This window comes from Scyliorhinus torazame, chromosome 8 (genome assembly GCF_047496885.1).
Source record: "Scyliorhinus torazame isolate Kashiwa2021f chromosome 8, sScyTor2.1, whole genome shotgun sequence".
NCBI lineage: Eukaryota > Metazoa > Chordata > Chondrichthyes > Carcharhiniformes > Scyliorhinidae > Scyliorhinus > Scyliorhinus torazame.
In genome coordinates this window covers 14,354,624-14,367,121 of record NC_092714.1, presented here as the reverse complement: position 1 = coordinate 14,367,121, position 12,498 = coordinate 14,354,624, and the positions used below count along the sequence as shown (strand labels likewise).

At 48.0% G+C, this 12,498-nt stretch overlaps 1 protein-coding gene across 5 annotated transcripts in view; it reads right to left on the bottom strand.

Moving 5' to 3' along the window:
- Positions 1-12,498, bottom strand: part of usp25 (ubiquitin specific peptidase 25) — a 204,646-nt gene that overhangs the window by 76,659 nt on the left and 115,489 nt on the right. For 2 of the 5 annotated variants that reach the window (XM_072513112.1, XM_072513113.1), the window contains exon 19: positions 5,258-5,371. The exons of the other annotated variants lie outside the window; for them this stretch is intronic. In XM_072513112.1, coding sequence (XP_072369213.1) covers positions 5,258-5,371 — 114 coding nt within the window. The remainder of the gene's footprint in view (positions 1-5,257; positions 5,372-12,498) is intronic. 5 annotated transcript variants of the gene reach the window in all.

Sequence of the window (12,498 nt, the reverse complement as noted above, 5' to 3'; positions counted from 1 at the left end):
TCTCCTCCTTACCCTGCATTGTATATGTCTCTCCCTTACCCTGCACTGTATGTGTCTCTCCCTTACCCTGCATTGTATGTGTCTCTCCCTTACCCTGCATTGTATGTATGTGTCCTCTCCCCTAAGCTGCATTGTATGTGTCTCTCCCTTACCCTGCATTGTATGTGTCTCTCCCTTACCCTGCATTGTATGTGTCTCTCCCTTACCCTGCATTGTATGTGTCTCTCCCCTACTCTGCATTGTATGTGTCTCTCCCTTACCCTGCATTGTATGTGTCTCTCCCTTACCCTGCATTGTATGTGTCTCTCCCTTACCCTGCATTGTATGTGTCTCTCCCTTACCCTGCATTGCATGTGTCCTCTCCCCTATCCTGCATTGTATGTGTCCTCTCCCCTACCCTGCACTGTATGTGTCTCTCCCTTACCCTGCATTGTATGTGTCTCTCCCTTACCCTGCATTGTATGTGTCCTCTCCCCTAAGCTGCATCGTATGTGTCCTCTCCCCTAAGCTGCATTGTATGTGTCTCTCCCTTACCCTGCATTGTATGCGTCTCTCCCTTACCCTGCATTGTATGTGTCCTCTCCCCTACCCTGCATTGTATGTGTCTCTCCCTTACCCTGCATTGTATGTGTCTCTCCCTTACCCTGCATTGTATGTGTCCTCTCCCCTAAGCTGCATCGTATGTGTCCTCTTCCCTAAGCTGCATCGTATGTGTCTCTCCCCTACCCTGCATTGTATGTGTCTCTCCCCTACCCTGCATTGTATGTGTCTCGCCCTTACCCTGCATTGTATGTGTCTCTCCCTTACCCTGCATTGTTGCCCTCTCCCAAACCCTGCATTGTATGTGTCTCTCCCTTACCCTGCATTGAATGTGTCCTCTCCCCTACCCTGCATTGTATGTGTCTCTCCCTTACCCTGCATTGTATGTGTCCTCTCCCGTACCCTGCATTGTACGTGTCCTCTCCCCTACTCTGCATTGTACGTGTCTCTCCCTTACCCTGCATTGTATGTGTCTCTCCCCTACCCTGCTTTGTGTGTCCTCTCCCCTACCCTGCATTGTATCGGTCTCTCCCTTACCCAGTATTGTAGGTGTCTCTCCCTTACCCTGCATCCAAAATGTATCCTCTCCCCTACCCTGCATTGTTGTCCTCTCCCCTTCCCTGCATTGTTGTCCTCTTCCCTACCCTGCATTGTTGTCCTCTCCCCTACCCTGCATTGTTGTCCACTTCCCTACCCTGCATTGTTGTCCTCTCCCCTACCCTGCATTGTTGTCCTCTCCCCTACTCTGCATTGTATGTGTCCTCTCCCTTACCCTGCATCCAAAATTTATCCTCTCCCCTACCCTGCATCCAAAATGTATCTCTCCCCTACCCTGCATTGTTGTCCACTCCCCTACCCTGCATTGTATGTGTCTCTCCCTTACCCTGCATCCAAAATGTATCCTCTCCCCTACCCTGCATTGTTGTCCTCTCCCCTACCCTGCATTGTTGTCTTCTCCCCTACCCTGCATTGTGTCCTCTCCCCTACCCTGCATTGTTGTCCTCTCCCAAACCCTGCAATGTATAATGTGTCCTCTCCCGTACCCTGCATTCTGTAATGTGTCCTCCGCATCCTGAATTTTATGTGTCCACCCCCTTACACTGCAATGTATAATGTGCCTTTACCCATAACCTGCATTGAATAATGTGCCGTCTCCCATACCCTGCAATGTATAATGTGACCTCCCCCTTACCCTGCAATGTATAATATGTCCTCTACCCTCCACTGCAATGTATGTGTCCTCGCCCTTACACTGCATTGTTGTGTCCTCTCCCAAACACTGCATTGTATAATGTGTCCTCTCCCGTACCCTGTAATGTGTCCTCTCCCAAATACTGCATTGTATAATGTGTCCTCTCCCAAACACTGCATTGTATAATGTGTCCTCTCCCATATCCTGTAATGTATATGTGTCCTCTCCCATACCCTGTAATGTATAATGTGCTCTCTCCCGTACCCTGTAATGTATGTGTCCTCTCCCATACCCTGCAATGTATAAAGTGCTCTCTCCCATAACCTGTATTGTATGTGTCCTCTCCCATACCCTGCATTCTATAATGTGTCCGTTCCCTTACCCTGCATCCAAAATGTGTCCTCTCCCCTGACCTGCATTCTATGTGTCTCTCCCATACCCTGCATTCTATGTGTCCTCTCCCCTACCCTGCATTGTGTCTCTCCCCTACCCTGCATTCTATGTGTCCTCTCCCATGCCCTGCATTCTATGTGTCCTCTCCCCTACCCTGCATTCTGTGTCCTCTCCCATACCCTGCATTCTATAATGTGTCCTCTCCCCTACCCTGCATTCTATAATGTGTCCTCTCCCTCACCCTCCATCCAAAATGTGTCCTCTCCCCTACCCTGCATTGTATGTGTCCTCTCCCATACCCTGCATTCTATAATGTGTCCTCTCCCTTCCCCTGCATTCAATAATGTGCCCTCGCTGTTACTCTGCATTGTTTCCTCTGCCTTACCCTGCATTCTATGTGTCCACGCTGTTACCCTGCATTCTATAATGTGCCCTCTTCCAAATCCTGCATCATACAATGAGTCTTCTCCCTTACCCATCATTGTATAATGTGTCCTCTTACCCTGCATTGTATGTGTCCTCTCCCTTATCCTGTATGTGTACTATCCTCGCACTGCATTGTTGTCTTTTCCCAAACCCTGCAATGTATGTTTCCTCTCCCTTACCCTGCAATGTGTCCTCTCCCATACCCTGTAATGTATAATGTGTCCTCTCGCGCACCCTGTAATGTGTCCTCTCCCATACCCTGTAATGTATAATGTGTCCTCTCCCATACCCTGTAATGTATAATGTGCCCTCTCCCGTACCCTGTAATGTATAATGTGTCCTCTCCCTTACCCTGTAATGTATAATGTGCTCTCTCCCGTACCCTGTAATGTATAATGCGTCCTCTCCCATACCCTGCGATGTATAATGTGCTCTCTCCCATAACCTGTATTGTATGTGCCCTCTCCCGTACCCTGTAATGTATAATGTGTCCTCTCCCCCATAACCTGTATTGTATGTGCCCTCTCCCTTACCCTGTAATGTATAATGTGTCCTCTCCCATACCCTGCAATGTATAATGTGCTCTCTCCCATAACCTGTATTGTATGTGCCCTCTCCCTTACCCTGTAATGTATAATGTGTCCTCTCCCTTACCCTGTAATGTATAATGTGTCCTCTCCCATACCCTGCAATGTATAATGTGTCATTTCCCTTACCCTGCAATGTATAATGTGTCCTCTCCCATACCCTGCATTCTATAATGTGTCCTTTCCCTTACCCTGCATCCAAAATGTGTCCTCTCCCCTGCCCTGCGTTGTCTCTCCCCTACCCTGCATTCTATAATGTGTCCTCTCCCCTACCCTGCATTGTGTCTCTCCCCTACCCTGCATTCTATAATGTGTCATCTCCCCTACCCTGCATTGTGTCTCTCCCCTACCCTGCATTCTATAATGTGTCCTCTCCCCTACCCTGCATTGTATAATGTATCCTCTCCCCTACTCTGCATTGTTGTCCTCTCCTAAACCCTGCAATGTATAATGTGTCCTCTTCCAAACCCTGCAATGTATAATGCGTCCTCTCCCTTACCCTGCATTCTGTAACGTGTCCTCTCCCTTCCCCTGCATTCAATAATGTGCCCTTGCTGTTACTCTGCATTGTTTCCTCTGCCTTACCCTGCATTCTATGTGTCCTCGCTGTTACCCTGCATTCTATAATGTGCCCTCTTCCAAATCCTGCATCATACAATGAGTCTTCTCCCTTACCCATCATTGTATGTGTCCTCTTACCCTGCATTGTATGTGTCCTCTCCCTTATCCTGTATGTGTACTATCCTCGCACTGCATTGTTGTCTTTTCCCAAACCCTGCAATGTATGTTTCCTCTCCCATACCCTGCAATATTTGTTTCCTCTCCCATACACTGCAATGTATAATGTGTCCTCGCTGTTATTCTGCATCCTGTAACGTTTCATCCCCCTTACCCTGCATTGTATGTGTCTCTGCCGTTACACTGCATTCTATAATGTGACCTCTCCCATACCCTGCATTCTCTGCCCTCACTGTTACCCTGCATTCGGTGTCCTCACTGTTACCCTGCATTTTATGCGTCCTCTCCCAAATCCTGCATTGTAGAATGTGTCCTCTCCCATACCCTGCCCTGTAGTGCGTTCTCTGCCTTACCCTGCATTCAATAATGATTCCTCGTGCATACTCTGCATTCTATAGTGTTTCCTCTCCCATAAGCTGCATTCTGTGTCCTCTCCCATACCCTGCATTGTATGTTTCTGCTCCCTTATCCTGCATTGTATGTGTCTTCTTCCAAATCCTACATTGTAAGTGTCCTCTCTTTTACCCTGCATTCTATAATGTGTTCTCTCTCTTACCCTGCATTCTGTGTCCTCTCCCATCCCCTGCCTTATATAACGTGTCTTCTCTCTTACCCTGCATTCTTTAATGTTTCCTCTCCCTCATTCTACGTTGTATAATGTGTCCTTGCCGTTACACTGCATTCTATGTGTCCTCTCTCATACCCTGCATTCTATGTGTCCTCACTGTAACCCTGCATTCTATATCGTCACCCATACCCTGTAATGTATAATGAATCCTCCCTTCCCCTGCATTATAGGTGTCCTTTCCCTTACCCTGCAATGTAGAATGTGTCCTCACCCCTACGCAGCATTGTATAATGTCTCTCCCTTACCCTGCACTGTACAATATCTCTCCCTTACCCTGCATTGTATGTGTCCCATACCCTGCATTGTATAATGTATCTTCTCCCATATGCATTTTAGAATGTGCCCTTGTACTTACTCTGCATCGTACAGTGTGTCCTCTCCCTTACCCTGCATTGTAAAATGTGTTGTTTCACTTACCCTGCATTATATAAGTCCTCTCCCCTACCTAGCATTGTATATTCTGTCCTCTTCCCCACAGTGCATTGCATGACCTGTCCTGGCCCCATCACAAATTGCATCATGCCTCCTCCCCCATACCCTACATTGTTTAATGTGCCTTTTTCACAGTCCTACAATTTGTAACATGCCTCGCCTACCCTGCACAACTGGAGTTACTTTTTTTATATCACTTGAATGGTAACTCTTGCACTCCTATGCACTGTAGTCCACAGAAACATGCCCATTTGAGTGCCATGCAACAAACGCCCGCATGCTATCTGGTCAATTATATGTGGCCAGGCACTGGGTAGATACCTCATCATCATAACCGCCTTCCTCTGACTCTATGACCAACCTTCCTATTTGGGGGATCTCCACCTCAACCACACGCTGGCGGGAACCAGGCTTGGGGGAAGCTGCAGTAGACCCCTACAGGAGAAGGGCAAGGTCAGGATGTGGTGGAGGGCACAGGGAAAAGAAAAGATGGAGGGTCACAAAACACAGCACTGATTCCACAAAGGGCTCATTTCTTTCCAACCGCTACTCCAAGAGCAGCTTCACTTTTCTGTGTCACTTTATTCTCCCACGCCCCCCCCCCCCTTAATGGTGGCGGCTCCTGCGACCACTGAGCCTAGATATGTAGCCTTCATGCGGGTGATTGAAGCAGGGGTGCACGCGGGGCATTTCGACGCCAAGGACATCTCAGCCAAGTCGGGCCCTATCCTCACCTCACAGCCACTTCCAAGCACAGTGCTGAGGTTGTGTTCCGAATGTCACAAAGCCGAGAGGAATAAATCAGTCCAGGCCAGGACCTCAACCTGGCATGGTCTGGTCCCTGCTATTCAGTCATACCCAATGTGATCGCTGCTAACTGAACAATCACAATGAAGGTAATGCTGGGCTCTCCTTTTACTGCGAGCATGGCCGCCCTAGTTCTGGCCTCATAACCATTTCGCTAAATATTTTCAAATATTCATTCCGGGGATGCGAGTGTCACTGGAAGGCCAGCATTTGTTACTCATCCCGAATTGTTCTCGAGAAGGGGGTGGGGAGCTACCGCCTTGAACCAGTGCATGGTCGGGGTAGACCCACAGTGCCTTAGGCAGTGGGATCCATGCTGGAGGTACATCCATCGTGCTGCTTGGCAGGGATCCATGCTGGAGGCAAATCCAGCGTGCTGTACGGCGGGGATCCATGCTGGAGACACACGCACACTGCTGTTAGGCAGGATAGGGTCCCATGGTGGAGGTACACACACACTGCTGTTAGGCAGAGGAGGTCCCATGGTGGAGGTACACCCACAGTGCAGTTAGAACATAGAACATTACAGTGCAGTACAGGCCCTCGATGTTGCGCCTACCTGTGAAACCACTCTAAAGCCCATCTACACTATTCCCTTATCGTCCATATGTCTAGCCAATGACCATTTGAATGCCCTTAGTGTTGGCGAGTCCACTACTGTTGCAGGCAGGGCATTCCACGCCATTACTACTCTCTGAGTAAAGAACCTACCTCTGACATCTGTATTATATCTATCACCCCTCAATTTAAAGCTATGTCCCCTCGTGCTAGACATCACCATCCGAGGAAAAAGGCGCTCACTGTCCACCCTATCCAATCCTCTGATCATCTTGTATGCCTCAATCAAGTCACCTCTCTAACGAAAACAGCCTCAAGTCCCTCAAGCCTTTCCTCATAAGATCTTCCCTCCATACCAGGCAACATTCCGGTAAATCTCCTCTGCACCCTTTCCAATGCTTCCACATCCTTCCTATAATGCGGCGACCAGAATTGCACGCAATACTCCAAATGCGGCCGCACCAGAGTTTTGTACAGCTGCAACATGACCTCATGGCTCCGAAACTCAATCCCTCTACCAATAAAAGCTAACACACCGTACGCCCTCTTAACAATCCTCTCAACCTGGGTGGCAACTTTCAGGGATCTATGTACATGGACACCGAGATCTCTCTGCTCATCCACACTGCCAAGAATCTTACCGTTAGCCCAGTACACTGTCTTCCTGTTATTCCTTCCAAAATGAATCACCTCTCACTTTTCTGCATTAAACTCCATTTGCCACCTCTCAGCCCAGCACTGCAGCTTATCTATGTCCCTCTGTAACTTGTAACATCCTTCCGCACTGTCCACAACTCCACCGACTTTAGTGTCATCTGCAAATTTACTCACCCATCCTTCTACGCCCTCCTCCAGGTCACTTATAAAAATGACAAACAGCAGTGGCCCCAAAACAGATCCTTGTGGTACACCACTAGTAACTGGACTCCAGTCTTAACATTTCCCATCAACCACCACCCTTTGTCTTCTTCCAGCTAGCCAATTTCTGATCCAAACTGCTAAATCACCCTGAATCCCATGCCTCCGTATTTTCTGTAGTAGCCTACCGTGGGGAACCTTATCAAACGCTTTACTGAAATCCATGTACACCACATCAACTGCTTTACCCTCATCCACCTGTTTGGTCACCTTCTCAAAGAACTCAATAAGGTTTGTGAGACACGACCTACCCTTCACAAAACAGAGGGGGTCCCATGGTGGAGGCAGACACAGTGCTGTTAGGAGGACGGGTTCATGGTGGAGGTGCACACACAGTACTGTTGGTCAGAGGTGGTCCCATAGTGGAGGTACACTCACAGTGCTGTTAGGCAGAGGGAGTCCCATTGTGGAGGTACACTCACAGTGCTGTTAGGCAGAGGGAGTCTCATGGTGGAGGTACACTCACAGTGCTGTTAGGCAGAGGGAGTCTCATGGTGGAGGTACACTCACAGTGCTGTTAGGCAGAGGGAGTCTCATGGTGGAGGTACACTCACAGTGCTGTTAGGCGGGGTTCATGGTGGAGGTACACTCAGGGCGCAACAGTGAAGCTACGGTGATATCGTTCCACGGATGGTCGCAGATTTCGGAGGTGCTTTGGAAAAATGCTTTCATCATTTGCGCCTTTATTAAACAAGAAATTATACATTCAACCATTCTTCTGTCATTTACTGATCCTCCATCCTCCCCAACACCTCAGTCGGGCCCGGCGCCAAGGAAAGAAGGAAGCGGATGTTTGAATTCTCTCGACGGTGTCTGGTTGCATTTGCTGAGTGGGTGTTTGGACAAATCACTGGTATAAACCCACGCCCAATCACACTGTGTCACAGCACCAACTTGTTTAAACCAGCATGATCAAATACTGCAAAGATTGAATGGGTTGCCACACAGCACCACCCAGTGGCCAAGAATGACTCCTACAGCAATACACCAAATGCAAAGCTGACAGTTTTCTCCTCTGGCTCAGGGTAAAAGGCTGGAAGAAGTTTGAAAAGTGTAAAACAAGCAAATTATGTAAAAGGCACACACCGAGGAAGAGGGTCAGAGAAAATGGAAATCAGTGAATTAGAGCGTCAAAACAATATCAGTGGTTTTACCAGACAGTTTACGGTCAGGAGGCCAGAGTTAATTGCAACTACTGACGTGTTAATAGCTGAAAAACAGCAACATATTCATGGGGGAGGGAGGGGAGGGAAGGTGGGGATTTTGGGAGGGAAAGGAGAGGTGGGGGACAGGAGAGGTCGATGGAGGAAAGAAGTGGGGAGGAAGGGAAGAGGGGGAGGTGAGACGGTGCAGAGGCAGAGGGAGGGATGGGAAGTGGGAGGTTCAAGAGAGGAGAGCTGGGGAGGGAGTAATTAGAAAGGAGGGAAGGGACAGGCAGAGGGGATGTTCAGGGGTGAGGGGGTAGGTGTGTTTGTGGGGCGGGGGGGGGGGGAGCAGAAGAGGAAGACTAGGAGGGACAGTGTGATAGTACATGCAGGCATTATCCGGTATTGTGACAGTATTTCCAGTGATTTCTCTGGAGCTTGGCACTATTTTGCAGGAGTCTCCCTGGAGGTGAGACACTATTTGGAGCAATTCCTCAGGAATGAGCCACTTAATCCAGGATCACCCCATCTCTGTACCTCACCCCATCCCCACCACTACCTCTCCGAGAGAGGCCGTACTTATAGGGTCTCCCTGGGAGTGAGAGATGTTTCCAGGGGGTCAGCGCACAAGCAGAAAGTAAAAAGCATCACTGCTGTTGCTCACACTATTAATTTACAAGTGATTACTGATCGGTCACTAGTCGTGATGGCAAATGAAGAACTTAAGTTGGGTGAATCAAGAGCAGAAAACAGGTGCACGTCCTAAATGAAACCTTCTCTGTAGATTGTCACCCCCTTACTTCAGGCGAATCTGGAGAAAGCACTGTTAACCGGGACGAAGAGAGGCAAAAGAAAAATATAGAATACAGTCACGGCAACTTGTAAAATCGGGAAGAAGTACATCTCCTGATCCCCGCAGGAGAGGCCATTCACACTGCTTCCCCCTACTCTGTGCTGCATCATGAGCAGGATTGACAGGACATACAGCATTCTACATTCAGTGTACAACAGTGAGAAGCCTTCATGGAGGAGCAGGTGGAAGGTTAGAATGAACGGGGAGAAAGGAGGCTTGAAAGGAGGCTTAAAACACAGCCACAGCGCGGTGATGATGGTGATGACAAGATGATAGCGGCTGCAGAACAGCAAGCGGTTGCAATTTACGGACAGCGAGCATTCACATCAGGACAGGTGGGGATTAATAGCGGAGATGTACTGACAAAATCTAATTCTGTCCGCAACTGCAAACAAGTGCAATTTTATAATATACGTGCACATGTACTAAAAAACACAAAACAGTCACAGAACCTGAGGTACATCAACAATATATGAATTCAGGGCACTTCTCTCCTCCAAACATACTACATAAAATGTGTCGGCCAATCCCAACCACCATCTCCTGCACAAGGTGAGTAAGGTCACGATACCAGGCACAACATTCCCACAATATCTTTTGGGGGGGGGGCGGGGGGGTAGTGTGGCAACAAGTGTGGTCACTGGAATCTGACCCAAGTGCAATATTGGACATGTGGAGCTTTTTACTCCGCTCGCTTGCAGACTGAGAAAATAGCCAGTAAACTTTTGTAGAATAATATGAATTAGGGGCACCAAGCTTAGTGTTGGAGAGTGCATTTATTAGGGAGTGATAGAGATCTGCATTAGGAAATGCAGCCACCCCAGAGGCATGGGGACATCCTTGTGGGATTTAGCTGTGTCCATGGGATGGTGATATTTATACAGAAGGGGATTCCAGAGTATACACTACTTGCTAAAACAGCTAAATTAACCTATGCTATTCAGCTGCCTCACCTTTGCTCTTTTCAACTGTGGGTCTCCCGTACGGTGAACATGACAACTACCCTTTGCCTCTGTTCTTTAATTTAACAAAATTTGGGTTGTGCCCAGGGGAAAGCACTTCAGTTGTCCACTAGCAGAGCAAACTGTCTGAGGCTAGGAATTAAAAGTAGTTTAGGTGAAAGCCTACCTACAGGGTTCGGCCCCTAATATAGTAAGTGACCCTAATTATCACTTTGCTCTTCAAATGCAAGGCTTATCAAGGGTCAAGCAGAGGTAATGAACACGAAATGCTGCTTTAGGGAAGACAGCCTGGTACTCACACCCTGTCTGGCCTATATGTAAAGTCTAGTTCCAATCCTGTACAACTGCCTCTTAACTAAAGTGGCCTGACAGGTCAATCAGTTGCATCAAACGATTACGAGCATTACAAGGCAGTGGCCCACACCACCTTCGCGGGGCAATTAGAAATGGGCGATAAACGTCAGCCTGGCCAGCAACACCGACGTCCCCAATAACAAAGAAACAGGAAGTTTTACATGAGCTGAGGGTGTAAACATAAAATAAGCAGCTGAGCCCAGGTGCACACGTGACTCAAAACCATAACCTTGTAACTTTCCTTCCTGGCTCCTATTGAATGAACCAGGATATCGAGGTGACCTTTTACCGCTTTTTGAAAAAAACTATTTACAGGGTGTGACGTCGTTGCCAAGGCCAGCAATTTGTTGCCCATTCCTAAGTGCCCGCGGGCGTGAGCCACTTTCCTGAATACAACGGACTGACTTCATTAGACCGTTCCAGAGGGTAATTAACAATCAACCACATTGTTGTGGATCTGGAGTCGCATCCCGGCCAGGCCAGGCGAGGATGAATCATTTAATTCTCCAGAGGACCTTTTTAAACCAGATGAGCTTTTAAGACAATCTAGTAGTTTCATGGTCTTCATGAGCCTTTTGTTCCAGATTTATTTAGTTAATTGGATTAAAATTCTCCCACTGCCATGTTGGGATTTCAATTCACATCTCTGGATTAGCAAAAAGAAAATGTACGGGGCTACTGCGCCCTGGATTACAACCCTTGGATCTTCACTGACCACCACGATCGGACCCTCAAGGATCTGGGTTCAATTTCTCATCCCCAGGCCAGCAGAGGAACCGTGGTGGTCCTGATGTAGTTTGGAATCAGTGCTAATAAACTAACAGACTCAGCTTAAACCTACAAGCAACCCAACAAGCTGTGTTACCTCATTAACTGGGTGATTTTAACTTCAAGCAACCCCTGGGACACTGGCTTACAGTTGTCACAGGAATTCCGAAACATTGGATTCCCAAGCATTTACTAGAATTATTGAACAATTAGTCACTGTAAACCAGTAGCTCAGTTCATGCACAATGCCTACTCTTTCAGGCCATGAACTCTTCAATCTACAATATTTAAAAAAAATATATTTAATGTACCCGATATTTTTCCGATTAAGGGGCAATTTAGCGTGGCCAATCAACCGACCCTTGTACATCTTTTGGGTTGTGGGGGGAGACCCACCAGACACGGGGAGAATGTACGACCTCCACACGGACAGTGACCCGGGACCGGGGTCGAACCCGGGCCCTCGGTGCCGTGAGGCAGCAGTGCTAACCACTGCGCCACCGTGCCGCCCCTACAATATATAATTTGTACTTTGCTGAACAGACTGTGAAGTGTTCAGAGACAGTTCCGACATTGCAGGGTTGCGGAACATATCCAAGGCGGCTTCACCACATGATGTCCAACTGCCTCACTACCAGTCACCATTGGTCACTCGACAAGTCAATAATGGCAACTGCAGTACCTACGATCCTCTGCACCCCAGAAAGTGCCCCATCAGTTGTGTGGTTTTACCAGAGTGGCATCACATCTGGGTTACCTTGCTGCTCACCAAGATACAAGAGAGCACAATGCTTTCTGGATTGCTAGAAAGGATGTGTGGGAGGTTCATCTTTTATTCCAGGACAACATCTAGTGGGAATTAGGAGCCCCGTTTACCTAGACCGGTTGACAGGTCTAGCATTCCAGAGGACAAGAATCAAGCTCAGCCGATCTGCCCCTCAACCCCCACCCACTCCCCAACTGATGGGGCAGATTTAAACCACACTGTTCCACAGTTGGTGTGAAAGTTATAACCTCTCCCCAAGATAAACCTCTTTTGCAAATATATACAAACACACATGTTAAGGAGCAAAAGAAGCACACCAGCGTAAAATAACTGGTAAAATATTATTACCGTGTGATGAAGAGGGTTAGAAAACCAAACTGGTCTTTACAGCCATGGTCAATTTTAAGAATACAAGGTTTGTGCGCTGCCTC